The sequence below is a fragment of the Erythrolamprus reginae genome, chromosome 3 (assembly GCF_031021105.1).
Source record: "Erythrolamprus reginae isolate rEryReg1 chromosome 3, rEryReg1.hap1, whole genome shotgun sequence".
NCBI lineage: Eukaryota > Metazoa > Chordata > Lepidosauria > Squamata > Dipsadidae > Erythrolamprus > Erythrolamprus reginae.
The window spans coordinates 226,245,352-226,265,858 of record NC_091952.1 but is presented as its reverse complement, the minus strand read 5'-3'; the positions used below and the strand labels follow the sequence as shown (position 1 = coordinate 226,265,858).

Genomic DNA, 20,507 nt, shown 5'->3' with positions numbered 1-20,507 from the left:
TTAGTCACCAAGTAGTTGATGCCTGGAATTCACTACCAGCCTCTGTATTATCATCACCTAACCCCCAAAACCTTACCCTTAGACTATCTACTGTTGACCTCTCCTGAATCCTAAGAGGTCAGTAAGGGGCATCCCCTGTCCTAATGTTTCTTTTTTACTAGTATCATGTCTATAAATATTATTATATCTTTGCATACCACAAATATGTAATTGACAAAACAAACAAATAAATAAAAATAAGGGTGCAGTTTCAACTGCTGCTGTCAGATAAGCTCTCCATGGTCTACTAGAGGGAAAATCCTTTGTTCAGCTTATTCTCAGATTAGGCCACGTGGACGTCTAGTTCAGGGTCTACTTTGGGTCTACTTTGAGTAGCCTGGCTTCAGATAATGGAAAGTTGTAGTGTCATAGAATCCTTCCTAGAGCAGTGATTTTCAACCTTTTTTGAGCTGCGGCACATTTTTTACATTTACGAAACCCTGGGGCACATTGAACGGGAGGGGGAGGGGGGGCTAAAAAAAGTTTGGACAAAATAATTCTCTCTCTCTCTTCCTCCCCTTCGCTCTATTTCTTTCTCCCTCCCTCTTTGTCTCCCTTCCTTCCTCTTTCTTTCTCTCTCTCTCCATCCCTCTTTCTTTCTCTTCATTCCTTCCTCTCTCTTTTGCTCTTTCTCTCTCCCTCCCTATGTCCCTCTATGTCTTTCTGTCTCTCTCCTTCCCTCCCTCTCTTTCTCTCTCTCTCTCTTGCTTTCTTTCTCTCTCTTGCTCTCTCTCTCTCTCTCTCTTGCTTTCTCTTGTTCTCTTTCCCTCTCTCTTGCTTTCTCTCTCTCTTGCTTTCTTTCTCTCTGAGCTTCGCGGCACACCTGACCATATCTCACGGTACACTAGTATGCCACGGCACACTGGTTGAAAAACACTGTCCTAGAGGATAGGAAGTTAGGGAACTCTGCTATAAATATATTTTGAGAAAATAATGTTTTCTTCTGATGGACTGTTATCCCTGACTTAATTTCTGCTTTGCTTTTGTAGGAACTTGATTTTGAAACAAATCCAGTGTATAACCTTACGATCAATGCTACTAATCCTGAACCCCTTGTGGCCGGAATAAGCTATAATTCAAATTCATCTACTTTCTTACGGGTCAATGTTACTAATGTGGATGAACCACCAGTTTTCCTCCCTCGCAGCTACACAGTTGCCCTATATGAAAATGTGACCATTGGTACCAATGTGACAACTGCAACTGCTTTTGATCCAGAAGGACAGCCAGTAAGGTAAAGGCAAAATTCTATTTTGGGGCGGTGGGATTAATGTATTAATTGCATTGATGAATCCAATCTGGAAGATTCTCCTGCTTTCTTGCCTTGAAAGAACCTTCTAAAATGAAACATTGTATTGTATTTGCACAGCTTGTTTAACTTGACTGCATGAATTTTTTGGGTGAGCATAAAATTGTATCACCAAAACGTGGTACATGATTGGGTTTATCATGTAACAAATTAATTTAACTAGACTTTGACAGAACTAAATTAATTTCCAAAGCTGAACACTACAACAAAAGAATAATCATGGAAGCCATTGAAATAGAAAAACACCCCCACTATATGAACAAACGTGATGATATCTCCCACCTACCAGACATCTGAAAACCAGCCCTCATTAACAAACGTATCCCAGCCATGCAAACTGAAACCAGACCCAGAACAATACAGGACACCACCACCAATCACCCCCACCAGACCCAAACCCACACCCACCCTACAGACCAAATATAACCCCCATCCAGAAACCAAACCACAGCAGTACACCCAACTGCTGCACCCCCCTCTGACATGCACACAAAGCAAACTGACAAACACCATAAACACATGACTAGATCACAAACTGGCAGCCAAACCAAAAACGGGGATGTTACACACATTAACATTACTGACACACATTACAAAACAGCCAAGTAGTCTACAAGCTCCAACTACTCAGGATATCACCCCCAATCACCCCCAACTAATAGCATACATCAATTACACCCCACTAACTCATCAGGAAGTTTCAACACAGCTTGCAGTGCTGAGCCAGCACTCCACACCCACCCACCAGTATTCGGAGAAGGGTGGCATACAAATCTAATAAATAAATAAATAAATTTATAGAGGGAAGGCAGCTCAGGTCACACTGTGTTTGCCCTAGCACAAGGCCAAAAGCACCAGCCTGAAGATGATGAGTGGGACCTTGTCTAAATGTCGCCAGGAATCTCTGAAACTTATATGGGAAGAAACTCGAATATGCCAAGACCTTCATATATATACATAAAAATAATCCTTACAAATCTAACTTTAAAAACTTCTATTAACATTCTATTAACATTCATTCAATAATCGTACTAAAAATATTCGTTGGTCAGGGGGAAGATCTAGTAACCCCAGGCCTGGTGACAAAGATGAGTTTTTAAGCTCTTTCGGAAGGCAAGGAGGGTGGGGGCACTGCAAATCTCAGGGGGGAGCTGATACCAGAGGGCTGGCCCCCCCACAGAGAAGGCTCTTTCCCTAGGTCCCGCCAGCTGACATTGTTTGGTCGATGGGACCCTAAGGAGACCAACTCTGTGGGACCTCATCAGTCGCTGGGATTCTTGCGGCAGAAGGCGGTCTCGGAGATAGTCTGGTCCTATGCCATGTAGAACCAGGCTTTTATCTTGATTTTTTTTTCAGTACCCCCATCTTATCAGCTGTGGAATCATACTGAGAAAACTGTAGGAATTTGTCTAGGCAGTTGTCAGGATTCAATATTGACTTGAAGACTAAAAAAGAGGTGAGGGGAGAGCTTAAATAGATAGACCAGTGATGGTTGATCTTTTTGTCATCAACCAAAAAGTGTGTGTGTGCGCATACAAGCACCCATAATGCAATGTGCATGTGACTCTCCTGTGCGCCATGCCCCCATCATGTATGTGCAACCCCCCTGCATGTACCTCACCATTATAATAATATTATTATTATTATTATTATTATTATTATTATTATTATCATTATCATTATGTCAGTACAACACAGCAAACGAGATCACTATGCTGGATTTCGTATTTCATCACCAGTCGGGCGCTTCCCAAGCACCTAGGACTGTGTGATGTAGCGGCGAATTATGTCTGCCGATCCCAGTAAAGCGGCCTTTTGCAATTGATAGATGGAGATTTTGTCAATTCCAATGGTTTTCAAATGTCCGCTGAGATCCTTTGGTACTGCGCCCAGCGTGCCAAGTACCACTGGGACCACTTTCACTGGCTTATGCCAGCGTCATTGCAGCTCGATTTTTAGATCTTCGTATTTCACTAATTTCTCTATCTGCTTCTCCTCAATTCTGCTGTATCCTGGGGTTGTGATGTCGATGATCCATACTTTCTTTTTCTCCATGATCACAATGTCTGATGTGTTATGCTTCAGAATTTGGAATTATTATTATTATTATTATTATTATTATTATTATTATTATTATTATTATTATTTGGACTTATATGCCACCCCTCTCAGTGGACTCAGGGTGGCTCACAACATAAAACATTTCTAAGCCAATTAATAGAATAATTACTTTAAAAAATTGTCTTAAAACTAATCATTTAAAAACGAGCAATTACATACATACTATCACATTCAATACATTTACTGGCTAGAGGCTGGGGTCTAGTGACCCCAAGCCTGCCGACATAGGTGCGCTTTCAACTTCTTACAAAAGGCAAGGAAGGTGGGGGCAGTGCAAATCTCTGGGGGAGTTGATTCCAGAAGAATGGGCCCCCCATAGAGAAGGCTTTTCCCCTAGGAGCCACCAAATGACATTGTTTAGTTGATGGGACCTGGAGAAGGCCAACTCTGTGGGACCTAACTGGATGCTGGGATTCGAGCGGCAGAAGGCGGTCCCGCAGGTAATCTGGTCCAATGCCATGTAGGGCTTTATAGGTCATAACCAACACTTTGAATTGGGTCTGGAAACCAATTGGCAGCCAAGGCAATCTGCGGAGGGCTGGAGAGAAATGGGCATATCTTGGTAAGCCCATAATAGCTTGTGCGGCTGCATTTTGCACAATTTGTAGTTACATAGAAACATAGAAGATTGACGGCAGAAAAAGACCTCATGGTCCATCTAGTCTGCCCTTATACTATTTCCTGTGTTTTATCTTAGGTTGGATATATGTTTATCCCAGGCATGTTTAAATTCAGTTACTGTGCATTTACCAACCATGTCTGTTAGAAGTTTGTTCCAAGGATCTACTACTCTTTTAGTAAAATAATATTTTCTCATGTTGCTTCTGATCTTTCTTCCAACTAACCTCAGATTGTGTCCCCTTGTTCTTGTGTTCACTTTCCTATTAAAAACACTGCCCTCCTGAACCTTATTTAACCCTTTAACATATTTACATGTTTCGATCATGTCCCCCCTTTTCCTTCTGTCCTCCAGACTATACAGATTGAGTTCATGAAGTCTTTCCTGATACGTTTTATGCTTAAGACCTTCCACCATTCTTGTAGCCCCTTTTTGGACGCATTCAATTTTGTCAATCTCTTTTTGTAGGTGAGATCTCCAAAACTGAACACAGTATTCAAAATGTGGTCTCCCCAGCGCTCTATATAGGGGGATCATAATCTCACTCTTCCTGCTTGTTTTACCTCTAGCTATGCAGCCAAGCATTCTACTTGCTTTTCTTACCTCCTGACCGCACTGTTCACCCATTTTGACAATGTCACTGTTTCTGAACACTTTTCAAAGGTAGCCCCATGTAGAGAGCATTGCAGTAGTCGAACCTCGAGGGGATAAGGGCATGAGCGACCGTGAGCAAAGGCTCCTTGTCCAAATAGGGCCGCAACTGGTGCACCAGACGAACCTGGGCAAACTCCCCCCTTGCCACAGCTGAAAGATTATTATTATTATTATTATTATTATTATTATTATTATTATTATTATTATTAATTATATTTGTATGCCGCCCCTCTCCAAGGACTCTAAGTGGTCTAAGGTCAGCTGTGGATCAGGGAGGATGCCCAAGCTGCGGACCCGTGCATCATACGTGACCCCCCTTGCACCCTACCCCATGCAAGTGTGCATCACCCCTGCACATAGCCCACCCACCCCACATGTGTGCACACCTGCCACAGGTGCACCATCCCCTGTGCATGTGCAGCAAATACAGTACCTTAAAAGCAGCTGGCTGGCAGAAGGCACTCATGCATGCCCGGTGGTACTGAGCTGGGGCAACAGCTTGCGTGCCCACAGAGAAGGCTCTGCCTGCCACCTCTGGCACATGTGCCATAGGTTCACTATCACAGATATTGACCATTTGCCAGATAAAAATGGCTCACCTGCTCTAATGGGCAATGAAAAGGCCTGGGATTCTAAAAGTGATGGAAAGAAAATGCACATACTGATGCCTGCTACTGTTGCAAACAATGCATTTTGGCTAAGTTTGTTTCTTATGTCTTACTTTCCTGGTTGCAAGGTACTCGCTGAACAATGATAACAGGAATTGGCTGCAGATTGATCCTGTCACTGGACATATAAGCACAGCTGCCCCACTGGATTCTGAAGCTAACCGTACCTACAAAGTAGAAGTCATTGCAACTGAACAAAGTAAGAACAGAAAACTTTATCCTCCCAGGATACTTTGGTGGCTTTACCATGTGCCTCCTAACAGGTTCTATGTTTAACTTTCTCCATATATAAACGACAGTGGCTGGGAGTAACAAGTGATACCATTTAAAATTGTCTACATTCATATCAATGTTAGATTATGTAGCAGGTGTGTACTGGGAGTCTTTACTGGTCTTCGTCATGTCCTGATAGGTATTTTAGCAACTTTTATCAACTTGAAATGGGGTAACTCAGAGTTTTAAAAGTTGGCATTAATGGGGTAGTAAATGAAACCAAATCTCCCCTTCCCCATTATGAACTAGAAATTGGTTATTCATTATTTTCAGTGTCAGAATTAGAGAGAGAGAAGTGCTTTTCTGTAAAGATCAAAGCAACTACCTTCAGCATACAAAATAACTTCTAAATTTTGAAATCTGCTCCTTAGTTCTGTTCTACAGTGGTACCTCTACTTATGAACTTAATTAGTTCCGTGACCAGGTTCTTAAGTAGAAAAGGTTTGTAAGAAGAAACAATTTTTCCCATAGGAATCAATGTAAAAGCAAATAATGTGTGCAATTGGGGAAACCACAGGGAGGGTGGAGGCCCTGTTTTCTCCCGGGAGATTCCTAGAGAGGCCCCACGGAGGCCTTTCCCCACCTTTCCCGGCCCTGTTTCCTCCCAGGAAATTCCTAGAGAGGCCCCACGGAGGCTTTCCTCCACCTTTTCCGGCCCTGTTTCCTCCCAGGAGATTCCTAGAGAGGCCCCACGGAGGCTTCTCTTCTGGCCCTGTTTCCTCCCAGGAGATTCCTACAGAGGCCCCATGGAGGCTTCTCCCTGCCTTTTCCAGTTACAGTTTTGGAGGCTCGGGTTTGTAAGTGGAAAATGGTTCTTGAGAAGAGGCAAAAAAAATCCCAAACACCCGTTTCTTATCTAGAAAAGTTCGTAAGTAGAGGCGTTCTTAGGCAGAGATACCACTGTGTTTTGTAACCTCTACAAGCATTTGCAACCATCTATAAATGTCTCAAAACAAGTTTTAAAATATTCTCTTGCTCTATTCAAATGTACAGGCCCATTATCAAAAAGCGGTGTTGCAAACCTGATACTGCATGTGAACGATGTCAATGATAATCCTCCACATTTGGTAAATGAGAGTGTGTTCTTCTGCCATCCGCTCCAAGGAGACAAGAGTGTAACATTTGCAATTGCGGATCGAGATTTAGACATTCCAAAATTCACTTATTCCCTTGTCGGCAGAGAGCATGAGGACAACTGGATCATTTCTAAAGTGGATAGTAAGTATGTTGGTGATAAAACTAATGGGACTTAGACTTGTATACCGCTTCAAAATCCTTTACAGTCCTCTCTAAGGGATTTAAAGAATCAACATGTTGTCCCCCTAACAATCTGGGTCCTCGTTTTACCGACCTTGACAGGATGGAAAGCTGAGTCAACCTTGAGCCGGTGAGGATCAAACTCCTGGCAATCAGCAGAATTAGCCTGCAATACTACATTCTAACCACTGGGCCCTTTTAAGCTGGAGACAATCTTCATTTAGAACTTCTTATCTCCTTTGTCTTAGGACATATTTGAATTACTTTTTACTTTCTTCTAGTTGAATGAGCACATTTATTTCTTATGCTTATTAGATAGGTGAGTGCATCTAGGATGGTCCTCTTGTTTTAAGGAATCAGGTTAAAAATTTGAGCTTTGTATCTGAAAACTGAGATTACTGCTGAAGCCAAAAAATCTTTTGCCCACTTAAATTGGGCCCATTTCTGATAAGATCCGAACTGCCCATGGTGATGCCTACTTCTGTTATACAGATAGTCCTAGACCAGTGATGGGGAACTTTTTTTCCTCGAGTGCCAAATGTGTGTGTCATTGTGCATGCTGGAGTGCCCACGTCCATAATTCAAAGCCTGGGGATGGCAAAAAATGGTCTCCCTGCCCGCTCACCCAGAGGCCCACTGGAGACCTGAAACAGCCCATTTATCAAACTCTGGTCGGCCTGGTAGGCTCATTTTTCACTCTCCCCAGTATCCAGAGGCAAAAATGTCTTCCCCTATCCCCTTGGAGACTCTCCAGAAGCTGAAAACGCCATCCCAGAGCCTCCGGGCAAGCTGAAAATCAGCTGATTTTGATGCACATGCACATTGGAGCTGAGCTAGGGTAACAGCTCGTGTGCCAGCAGATATGGCTCCACATTCCACCTGTGGCACCTGTGCTATAGGTTCGCCATCATTGTCCTAGACTGTTCGCTTTGTTTAGTGACCTGCAGCTGGCTTGGGACTCCAGAGTCTTCACAATGACAGATTATGGATAGATTCCACTTTCCCCGCTACTCATTCTATCCACACCTTCTCACTCCCTCTCCACTGTTTTTTATTATTTAGTTCCTATTGTGCATAAGTTTTGTAAAATTTTATCTTTTTAATATTCTAAACTGCCCCGAGTTACTTTGTGGCAAGATGGGTGGCAATAAATGTAAGTAAGTAAGTAAGTAAGTAAGTAAGTAAGTAAGTAAGTAAGTAAGTAAGTAAGTAAGTAAGTAAGTAAGTAAGTAAAGAAAGAGATAGATAGATAGATAGATAGATAGAAAGAAAGAAAGAAAGAAAGAAAAAATAGATAGATAGACAGACAGACAGACAGACAGATAGATGATAGATGATAGATGATAGATAATAGATAAATAGATAGATGATAGATAGATAGATGATAGATAGATAGATAGATAGATGATAGAGAGATACATGATAGATAGATAGATAGATGATAGAAAGATAGAAAGATAGATAGAAAGATAGATAGATAGATATATAGATAGATGATAGATAGACAAGTGATAGATAGATAGATAGATAGACAGACAATAGATAGATAGATAGATAGATAGATAGATAGATAGATAGATAGATAGACAGATAGATAGAAGATAGATGGATGGATGGATGGATAGATAGATAGATAGATAGATGATAGATAGACAATAGATAGATAGATAGATAGATAGATAGATAGATAGATAGATAGATAGAAGATAGATGGATAGATAGATAGATAGATAGATAGATAGATAGATGATGGATAGAGAGATACATGATAGAGAGATACATGATAGATAGATAGATAGATAGATAGATAGATAGATAGATGATATAGATAGAAAATGGTAGATAGATAGATAGATAGATAGATAGATAGATAGATAGATAGATAGATAGATAGACAGACAGACAGACAGGTAGGTAGGTAGGTAGGTAGGTAGGTAGATAGGTAGATGGACAGAGGGACAGACAGAAAGACAGAGAGAGACACACAGAGAGACACGGAAAGAGACAGAGAGAGACAGAGATGTAATTTTCTGAATTTTTGATTCGGACAACCCAAAAGGTTCAACATCTTTCTGCCTGTTTCCTATGATTTGACAGATACTCCCTTCTCTTGTCTCAACTTGGCAGATACATGTTTAATTGAGACAAGAGAAAAGACAAGTTCTTTTCATTAGCCGCTACTAATATAGAGCTGAGATGGTGCAGCAGGTAGAGCGCAGTACTGCAGACCATTAAAGCTGACTGTAGATCTCTAGGTCAGCGGTTCAAATCTCATCACCGGCTCAAGGTTGACTCAGTTTTCCATCCTTCCGAGGTGGGTAAAATGAGGACCCGGATTGGGGGGCAATTTGCTGGCTCTGTTAAAAAATGCTATCGCAGAAATTACTATGTATTCCTACTATATGTTATTAATAAATAATATTTATTAAATTTTATTAAATATTTTTGTCATTGTTCTTGTAAATGTTTCTGTATTTTGCATTATATTGTATTTCTATCTTTTCTCTTAAACACTTAACATTCGTACCAAATTTAAACATTGTAAACTTATGCGGGTGAAAAATATGCATTGGAAGATTAATAGATTTCCAATAGGCTACAAATCTTTATGTATAAAATTTAATAATTAAATGAATGTTGAATTCAGCAATTATTGTAATCAGTGAGCCAGTAAAGATTTGTTTGGATGTGGCCAGAAAGTGAAGAACTTTTAAGGCTTTAATTATCTAAATTAAATAATTTAACTTTTGCTAATTATTATGATCATTATAATAATCACAATTTCATCATGCTATTTGTTTTGCCAGGAGAACATGCTTCCATTATCCCAAAGAACTTGAAACTTGAAAAAAATGTCTATGATGTGCCTCTGAAAATCAGTGATAATGGAAGGCCACCAATGGAAGGTGTTGTCATTCTGAAAGGTATACAGCAAAATGTCACTCATTGTGCTTTCAGAATTGTCTTTTTATTATGGCACGTGCTAGTATTCATCTTATAATGGATGTATGTTTTTTTATTATAGTGGATGTGTGCAGGTGTGTCACTGACAGGTGCTATGTAGAAATCTACAATCCAAAACCATTTCCAACGGTAGCAGCAACAATTGGCATATTGGTTGGTGTTCTGCTAGTTATAGGTAAGTGTTTGTTTTCAATACAGAATAACAGAGTTGGAAGGGACCTTGGAGGTCTTCTAGTCCAGATTAGATTAGATTAGATTTATTGGATTTATATGCCGCCCCTGTCCGGAAACTCGGGGCGGCTCACAACAATAATAAAAACAGTACATAGTAACAAATCCAATGCCTACCAATCTAATTACAATTTTAAGTTAAAAAATTCATAAAACAATCCCAATATATATAAAAAACAGGTGCGCAGTCAATCAATCAAACGGCAAAACAACATGGGCAAGGGGGAGATGTTTTAGTTCCCCCATGCCTGATGACAGAGGTGGGTTTTAAGGAGTTTACGAAAGGCAGGGAGGGTGGGGGCAATCCTAATCTCAGGGGGGAGCTGGTTCCAGAGGGTCGGAGCCCTCACAGAGAAGGCTCTTCCCCTGGGTCCCGCCAGACGACATTGTTTAGTCGATGGGACCCGGAGAAGGCAGACTCTGTGGGACATAACCGGTCGCTTGGATTCGTGCGGCAGGAGGCGGTCCCAAAGATATTCTGGTCCGGTGCCATGAAGAGCTTTAAAGGTCATAACCAACACTTTGAATTGTGACCGGAAACTGATCGGCAACCAATGCAGACTGCAGAGTGTTGGAGTAATATGGGCATACTTAGAGAAGCCTGGGCAAGGGGTGGCCTATGGGCCTCATCCGGCCCGCCCGCTGTCTGTGACCATCCTGCCCGCTATCTGTGACCGGTCCACGGAGGTCGGGGTCTGCATCAGTGCAAGGACGAAAGAGCTCACCGCGTCTGCCAGGACTCCTCTGGTTCCTGCTTTCCTCATGATTCATCAGCAAAGCAGGAACCGGAGGAGTCCCGGCAGACGCGGTGAGCTCTTTCATCCTCGCACTGGAGCGGACCCCGACCTCCTACTAAGAGCAGCCGAGCACAGAAACCACGCAAACACTCCAGCACAGTGACTGTGGTGCACCGTATTGCCCTAAAGCAAACAATTAGGGGTCTGTAGAGTGGGTCTGGGTGTTTAGGTCAGGCCAAGGTCTGGGTCTTTAGAGTGGTCAGCGCCAAAAAAATCCCCTAACTGTGAGCAGTACAGGAGTGGTACACAGATACCACGTGCTTCCTCCCCTGTCCCCTGCAGACGCTACTAGTGCTCTGTTCTTCTGATACTTGGGCAGAGAATCGGAATTCCCATCGGAAGAATTGATTGATGATTATGATTTATTAGACTTGTATGCCGCCCCTCTCCGGAGACTCAGGGTGGCTCACAACAGTGATAAAAACAGTACATGATGACAGAATTAGCCAAGGTTAGCTGTTAGCCCTTAAATATGTCGGCTAACATTAAGGTTAAATGTTAACGTTTAACATACTGTTCGTTTATGAAAAGATAGCATATGTATACTATATACAGTATTGGGTAGAACTGAGTTAATTATATTAGTCCGGCCCTCTAAAACCATACCAATTTCTCATGCGGTCCCATGGCAAAATTAATTGCCCGCCCCTGTTCTAGTCCAACCCCTCACAAATTTGCAAAACAAATCCCCCAATGGACAAACCGGAAATTCGGGAAAACGCACTTTTTTTCACTTACCAGCAATGGTGAGTTCATTCCGGTGTGGTCCACAGAGCCTCACCGGTATGAACCCACTGATTTTCCGTGATTCCCCCCCCCTGTGTCGTCAGATGGAAGAAGCCCTCAGCTGTGCTTCGGACGAATAATAAAGGTCAGCATTAAGACAACGGTGGGCAGGAGGGCTTCTTCCACATGGAGATGCTGTAAAAAAAAAATCACCAAAAATCAGTGGTTCATAGTGGTGCGGCTCTTTGGACCACAGTTATCAGTAGGAACCAGTGATCGAAACATTTAAATATGTCAAAGGGTTAAATAAGGTTCAGGAGGGAAGTGTTTTTAATAGGAAAGTGAACACAAGAACAAGGGGACACAATCTGAGGTTAGTTGGGGGAAAGATCAGAAGCCCCGAGTCTACGGAGAGGGGCGGCATACAAATCTAAATAATGATAATGATAATGATAATGATAATAATAATAATAATAATAACAACAACAACAACAGCAGCAACAACAATAATAATAACAACAACAACAACAAAATAATAATAATAATAATAATAATAATAATAATAATAATAATAATAATAATAAAAAAAAATATTATTTTACTGAAAGAGTAGTAGATGCTTGGAACAAACTTCCAGCAGACGTGGTAGATAAATCCACACAGTAACTGAATTTAAACATGCCTGGGATAAACATATATCCATTCTAAGATAAAATACAGGAAATAGTATAAGGGCAGACTAGATGGACCATGAGGTCTTTTTCTGCCCTCAATCTTCTATGTTTCTATGAACCCATCGCTGCCTACCAGGCTTCAGAAAGACCTGTGTGCAGATGCAGTGGGCAGCGTGGGGTGGTGGTGGTGCGTATTTGGGGGGAGGGAAGGGGTGTGGGCAGTGATGGGCTACCAAATTTTTCACTTCCACACTGTGGGAGTGGCTTATGCATTTTATTTTAACACCTTTCAGTTGTAAATTGGGTGCTCTGGGGTGGAGTTCCATTTTCGCTACCCCACTGCGTTCCCCCTGTCCGGGCAGTAGCCCACCCCTGATTATCTACTACATAGTTCCCTCTAAGCTGAGCAGTGATCAATCGCTCACTTAACAATAATCATCAACTCAGAGTTTTCCAAACCTGCCCAGAAGCCGAGAGGGAAAGAGTGAGAGGGAAGGAGAGAGAGAGGAAGAGAGAGAAACAGATAGAAAAAAGAGAGGAAGGAAAAGAAAAAGAAAAGGAATGGGAGTAAGGAAGAGAGAAAGAAAATCAAAATCTAGTTTGAAACTAGCTCAACTATTTAAGTGGCATTTTGATATTGATAGAGTTGCCCTGTTATGAGCTCACTGTTATAGACACACAGTACAGTATTTTATTTTGAAATTCTCTGAGGCAAAACAGGGTGGGGTTTTTGTTTGTTTGTTTGTTTGTTTATTTATTTATTTATTATTTCTGTGCCGCCCAGTCCCGAAGGGACTGCCGCTCAGACACTATACTTTTCCGCCCACCCCAAAAAAAATTTAGAGGGAACACTGATCTACTATGTAAAGTATATGTACACACACGCACGCACAGCTCTTGTAAAATTATATACATTCAACCTCATTTACTGTGATAGGAAAAACATGCCCAGAAGGCAAAAAAAGAAAAGAAAAATTAAAATTTTGCTACCGGTACTGCGTACCTGACCGTACCCATAGGAGCCCATCAGTCGGTGTGGGCATGTGCACACCTGCTAGCACACCCACATATACTGTTTTGGCACATGAACCAAAAAAGGTTCGTCATCACAGATATAGGGTCTCCTGCATGAATAGGAGGTTGGACTAGAAAACTTCCAAAAGTCTTGTTATTCTGTATTCTAACATGTTGCTTCTATCTGTAGATGTCCAAATGTTTCATCTTGACTCTATTAATATATTCTCCAAGTGCCAACTTTCTACAGTTGGATGATAGTTATTGTGTTTAGCCTGAACAAGACAGTTTGATAATACTAGAATACACTGGACTGCGTCTTTTTCCTGGAGATAAAATAAGAATAGTTGGGGAATTTGAAAACACTTAAAGGAGCCAGGGTGACTGATAGCGTTATTAAATAATTTGCCCTTTCGATATATAAATAAATAATAATATTATTTAGACTATGGATATGTTTTTATAAAGATAGAACTTGTGAAAATAGATTGAGTTAGCTGAGATCTGGATTTTTTAGAGGAAAATATTTATAATTCATGAATTACATAAAACAGGCTTATTTTAATATCTGCCTGAGTGGTAGATCCAGTCTCCAGTTCCATTTCTTGGCTGGGAACTCTTGATATCATCAAGAGTTACAAGAAATAAGCAAAGGGGAAATGTTCTAGGTTTTGAGCTTGAGGGCCTGAGACCCTAACCTTGAAAGCACTTCATTTGAAAAAGGAACATTTGTTTATTTATTTAGCAAGATTTACACATATTCTTTTCTATTCTTTTCAATCTGGTTTTGTCTTTCTGCATAGAAACTCAGAACAAGAAACTGCCAGCAGTTCAGTTAGGTCAGAACAAGAAAAGCTGAAAGCGGGCCCTACAGATAAATCATAGTTAGATGCAGAGGATGTGGTTAGAATGGTACTTAGAAGCAGTAGTGGGATGTAAATTTTTAAACAACAGTTCTCTGCTCTGGATGGGCGTGGATGGGTAGATGGGACTGGGTGGGCATGTGACTGAGTGGGCGTGGTCAACTCGATGTCAGTTATGTCAAGGGGCGTTTTGCCTCGCCTGCCCTCTCATGACTATGGGAATGCTGTCATAAGTGTGAAAATGATCATAACTCACTCATGTAGTTTGGCCTTAGTGTAGTTAGGATAATAATAATAATAATAATAATAATAATAATAATAATAATAATAATAATAATAATAATAATAATTTATTAGATTTGTATGCCGCCCCTCTCCGAAGACTCGGGGTGGCTCACAACAAACGATAAAACAATATATATAGGCACAAATCTAATATTAAGAAAAAAAACTAAAAACCCTATCATAATTAAAAACCAAACAGCACATACATACCAAACATAAATTATAATAAGCCTGGGTGAAAGGTGTCTTAAATCCCCCATGCCTGGCGGTATAAGTGGGTCTTAAGTAGTTTACGGAAGACAAGGAGGGTGGGAGCAGTTTTAATCTCCGGGGGAGTTGATTCCAGAGGGCCGGGGCCGCCACAGAGAAGGCTCTTCCCCTGGGGCCCGCCAGATGACATTGTTTAGTCGACGGGACCCGGAGAAGGCCAACTCTGTGGGACCTTATCGGCGGCTGGGATTCGTGCAGTAGCAGGCGGTTCCGGAGGTATTCTGGTCCAATGCCATGTAGGGCTTTAAAGGTCATGACCAACACTTTGAATTGTGACCGGAAACTGATCGGCAGCCAATGCAGGCCACGGAGTGTTGTAGATACGTGGGCGAATCTGGGAAGCCCCACAATGGCTCTCGCGGCTGCGTTCTGCACAATCTGAAGTTTCCGAACACTTTTCAAAGGTAGCCCCATGTAGAGAGCGTTGCAGTAATCGAACCTTGAGATGATAAGGGCATGAGTGATTGTGAGCAGTGACTCCCTGTCCAAATAGGGCCGCAACTGGTGCACTAGGCGAACCTGGGCAAACGCCCTCCTCGCCACAGCCGAAAGATGATGTTCCAATGTCAGCTGTGGATCGAGGAGGACGCCCAAGTTGCGCACCCTCTCTGATAATAATTCCCCCCCCCCAGGGTAATGGACGGACAGATGGAATTATCCTTGGGAGGCAATACCCACAGCCACTCCGTCTTGTCTGGATTGAGTTTGAGTTTGTTGACACCCATCCAGTCCCCCACAGCCTCCAGGCACCGGCACATCACTTCCACTGCTTTGTTGACTGGACATGGGGTGGAGATGTACAACTGGGTATCATCCACATATTGATGATACCTCACCCCATGCCCTTGGATGATCTCATCCAGCGGTTTCATGTAGATATTAAATAGCAGGGGGGAGAGGACCGACCCCTGAGGCACCCCACAAGGGAGAAACCTAGAGGTCAACCTCTGACCCCCCACTAACACTGACTGCGACTGACCAGAGAGGTAGGAGGAGAACCACTGGAGAACAGTGCCTCCCACTCCCAACCCCTCCAGTCGGCACAGAAGGATACCATGGTCGATGGTATCGAAAGCCGCTGAGAGGTCAAGAAGCACAAGGACAGAGGACAAGCCCCTGTCCCGGGCCCGCTAGAGATCATCCATCAATGCGACCAAAGCAGTTTCCGTGCTGTAACCGGGCCTGAAACCCGACTGCTGAGGCCCTAGATAATCGGCTTCTTCCAAGGACCGCTGGGAGCCGGCAAGGACCCCCTCCCCAAGGAGGCGGTGACAATCTCCTGGACCCAGCTCCATGTCACCTCTTGACTGGCCGAAACCAACCAAGAGGGACACGGATCCAGTAAGCAGGTGGCAGAACTCACAGCTCCAATGGCCTTGTCCATTTCATCAGGTGTCACCAAGTCAAACTCCTCCCAGACAGATGGACAAAGACGTTTATCCCCAGTCACCTCGACTGACTCATTGTCAGCCGATACTGCTATGCAATTGGAGTCGAGTTCTGCTCAGATCCGAGTGACTTTATCAGCGAAAAACGAGTTAAATTCCTCAGCACTGCCCTGCAAGGGTTCCCCAACTCCCCCCTGATTTAGAAGGGAGCGGGTCACCGTAAACAGAGCAGCCGGGCGGGATTCCGCTGATGCAATCAAGGCGGCATGGTACGCGCATCTTGCCACCTTGAGCGCCACTTTGTAAGTCTTAATAAAAGCTCTTACAAGTGTTCGGTCGGATTCGGACTTACTCTTCCTCCATCACTTCTCTAGACGTCTCTTCTGGCGCTTCAACTCCCGGAGCTCCTCGTTGAACCATGGAGCTCTACGGGGTCTAGTGCCACAGAGAGGTCGCAGTGGCGCAATTCAGTCAAGAGCTTCCACTGCAGCCTTGTTCCAGACCCCAGCAAGAGACTCTGCCGAGCTGTGGACGAGCGAATCTGGTAAAACCCCAAGCGCCTTCTGAAAGCCCTCTGGGTCCATCAGGCGTCTGGGGCAGAACCTCCTAATCGGTTCTGCCTGCCTGCGGGGGAGGATTGGAGCCAGGAAGTTAAGCCGCAGTAGAAAATGGTCTGACCATGACAAAGGCAATGCTTCTAAGCCCCTTAGTCTCAGACCACTATTCAATTGCTCCGAGAGAAATACCATGTCAGGTGTGTGTCCACCCTCGTGAGTCGGACCCTAAACTACTTGAGTCAGGTCCATGGCTGTCATGGTGGCCATGAACTCCTGTGCTAATCCTGAGGAACCACCGAGCGACGGCAGATTGAAGTCCCCCAGGACAATGAGTCCGGGGAACTCCACTTCCAGCCCGGCCACCTCTTCGAGCAGCACAGGCAGGGCTGTTGACACGCAGCTGGGAGGCAGGTACGTGAGTAACAAGCCCACCTGAACCCCTAAGTCCAACTTCACAAGGAGTGACTCACAACCCGCGATCTCAGGAGCAACGAGTCTACGCAGATGGAGGCTCTCCCTGGCTACAATAGCCACTCCTCCCCCCCTTCCCTGGGGTCGAGGCTGGTGCCATATCTGAAACCCGGCTGGACATATTTCCGAGAGAGGCACCCCTCCCTCTGGGCCCAGCCAGGTTTCAGTAACACATGCCAGATCGGCCTCCTCATCCAGGATCAAATCCCGGATGACGAGAGCTTTATTCACGACCGACCTGGCATTGAGTAGCAGCAGCTTGAGCCCAGGGCCCGGATTACACTCGTCACCAGGGCTCCGGTTTGAGCTCACGGGACCGGAACAAGGGATCGCTATTAAGCAGCGATCTCTTTTTCCTCCAGAACGGCTAGCCCGGTGGCTCCCGCCATATCTACCTAGGATACAATACTGTGGGGAGATTCAAATTTTTTTTACTACCGGTAGGCGTGGTATGGCTTGGTGGGCGTAGCAGGGAAAGATTACTGCAAAATCCCCATTTCCTCCCAATCAGCTGGGACTCAGGTGATAGAGAATAGAGGGGGCCAGTCAGAGGTGGTATTTACCAGTTGTCTGAACTATTCAAAATTTCCTATACCGGTTCTCCAGAACTGATCATAACTTGCTGAATCCCACCTCTGAACATTTATTGATATCATTTAGATTAATCCCAAGTGACTGTTAATAATATTGCATTGATATGAGAAATCATATCAATGCAAGATCAACCATAAGATCATACGCTGCAACGTCCTGCCTGTTGGTGACTACTTCAGCTTCAACCACAACAACACAGGGGCACATAACAGATACAAACTTAAAATAAACAACTCTAAACTCAACTTAATATTAACTGCTCCAAACTTGACTGTAAAAAATATGTCTTCAGTAACCGAGTTGTCGAAGCATGGAACTCATTACCAGACTCCATAATGTCATCCCCAAACCCCCAACACTTTACCCTTACGTTGTCTACGGTTGACCTATCCAGATTCCTAAGAGGTCAGTAAGGGGCGAGTACAAGTGCACTAGAGTGCCTTCCGTCTCCTGTCCTATTGCTCTCCTATATCTCCTATACCTTTCCTCTATTCTTATATCTCTTCTTCTATTCTTTCATTGATATGTTCTATTATTATACCTTCTTTTCTATTATTTCTTAGATATATTTTACTATGAGTATCTTCTCTATAACCTTCATCATGTATTTTACTATGTGTATATAGATATATACCCACTAAAACCCTCATTGTGTATTGGAATAAATAAATAAATAAATAAATAAATAATTTTTTTAAAAAAATTGGAGAAAGAGAAAGGAAGAAGACCAGACAGAAAATCTCAAGAAAGAGAAGGCAGGTCTATTGGCAGCTTATCTCATAAATGGAAACTCAGCCTCGGTTACCAGAAATTTTAGGGGAAAACGATCTGAATCCTTCACAGACTCTGTCTTAATGAACCAGGAGTGAGAAATTCCTCCTACCATTTCCAAGATTTGGTATTTATTTCCTGGCTAGTATTAAAAGTACCTTCCTGAAATCTGTGTAGTTCTGACAATTGTTAAGGCTGTGTTGGTACACACTTAATGGAGAATAAACTCTGTTGAATACAACAATGTTTTAATTGAGTAAGCACATACAGTATAAGCACTACATTAGAAGTATTATTTTGTTTGTGACATGCATGCAAAATATGGTTTTGCATAAAGCAACTTTCCCGGACCAAGCACTTCTTAGATGTCTTAGGTGACGAGACCCATGATCCCCAACCAGCACACAGCATAGACCACTGATTTTCGACCTTTTTTGAGCCGCGGCACATTTTTTACATTTGCAAAACCCTGGGGCACATTGAGTGGGGCGGGGGGGGGGGGCGCTAAAAAAAGTTTGGACAAAAAAATTCTCTCTCTTCCTCCCTTTCGCTCTATTTCTCTCTCCCTCTTTCTCTCCCTTCCTTCCTCTTTCCTTCTCTCTCTCCATCCCTCTTTCTTTATCTTCCTTTCTCTCTTTTTTCTCTCTCTCTCCCTCCCTCCCTCTGTCTTTCTCTCTCTCTCTCCTTCCCTCCCTCTCTTTCTCTCTCTTGCTTTCTTTCTCTCTCTTTCTCTCTCTCTCTCTCGCTTTCTTTCTCTTTCTTTTTCTCTCTCTCTCTTGCTTTCTTTCTCTCTCTGAGCTTCGCGGCACACCTGATCATGTCTCACGGCACACTAGTGTGCCACAGCACACTGGTTGAAAAACACTGGCATAGACCAACGGTCTGCAACCTTGATAACTTTAAGACTTGTGGACTTTAACTCCCAGAATTCCTCAGCCAGCAAAGTTTGTGAACTTCAAGTCCCAGAGATCCCAGACAGCAAATCTGGCTGAGGATCTCTGGAAGTTGAAGTCCACAAGTTTTAAAGCTGCCAAGGTTTGAGACCCCTGCCGTAGACTGAATTAGTAGGGGAAGAGGGGTGCAACTAGAGGGTTCTAATTTGAGAAAAACTGGGTTGAATAAAATTTAAATTTGTTTTCCTGTTTGTTTGTTTAGGTATCATTCTGGGAGTAGTGTTTTTACACATCAAGCGTAACAAGAATGAGGCAAACATTACCCCTGTTGCCATCAGCTCTTCTGAAACACATACTTTGACCTAAAGGACTAAATGAAAGTGGACATTCATGTTTTTCCTGTTGTCGGCATTGAACTCTCCTTTTTAAAAAACCCGTTTTTATTAAATTTACATAGGTAACAAGAAATACATTGCAAAAAATACTGTGAAAAAAAATGTGAAAAAAGAAAAAAAAAGAAAAGAAGATAGAAAAAAAATAAAAGAATAGAAAACATACATAGGCACAGTTGCTCAGTTGAGGCATCAACAAAGGAAACTTATGTATCAATGGGGATTAAGTGCATAGTAAGCACTGGATACCCTTATGTCAAAAAAGGGGAAAACAGTGGTATCTCTACTTACAAACTTAATCCGTGACCAGGTTTTAAGTAGAAAAGTTTGTAAGAAGAAGCATTTTTTCCCATAGGAATCAATGTAAAAGCAAATAATGCATGCGATTGGGGAAACAACAGGAAGGGTGAAGGCCCTGTTTCCTCCCAGGAGATTCCTAGAGAGGCCCCATGGAGGCTTCTCTCTGCCTTTTCTTGGCCCTGTTTCCTCCCAGGAGATTCCTAGAAAGCCCCATGGAGGCTTCTCCACGCCTTTTCTGGCCCTGCTTCCTCCCAGGCGATTCCTAGAGAGGCCCCACGGAGGCTTCTCTCTGCCTTTTCTGGCCCTGTTTCCTCCCAGGAGATTCCTAGAGAGGCCCCATGGAGGCTTCTCTCTGCCTTTTCTGGCCCTGTTTTCTC

At 43.0% G+C, this 20,507-nt stretch overlaps 1 protein-coding gene across 1 annotated transcript in view; it reads left to right on the top strand.

Annotated features, from left to right (window-relative positions):
- The window catches only part of CDH17 (cadherin 17), a 73,708-nt gene extending 53,717 nt beyond the window's left edge, over positions 1-19,991 (top strand). Inside the window, exons 13-18 of the mRNA XM_070748069.1 lie at positions 1,029-1,273; positions 5,479-5,609; positions 6,677-6,901; positions 9,748-9,864; positions 9,966-10,079; positions 19,701-19,991. Coding sequence (XP_070604170.1) covers positions 1,029-1,273; positions 5,479-5,609; positions 6,677-6,901; positions 9,748-9,864; positions 9,966-10,079; positions 19,701-19,804 — 936 coding nt within the window. The 3' untranslated portion in view covers positions 19,805-19,991. The remainder of the gene's footprint in view (positions 1-1,028; positions 1,274-5,478; positions 5,610-6,676; positions 6,902-9,747; positions 9,865-9,965; positions 10,080-19,700) is intronic.
- The last annotated feature ends 516 nt before the right edge of the window (positions 19,992-20,507 follow it).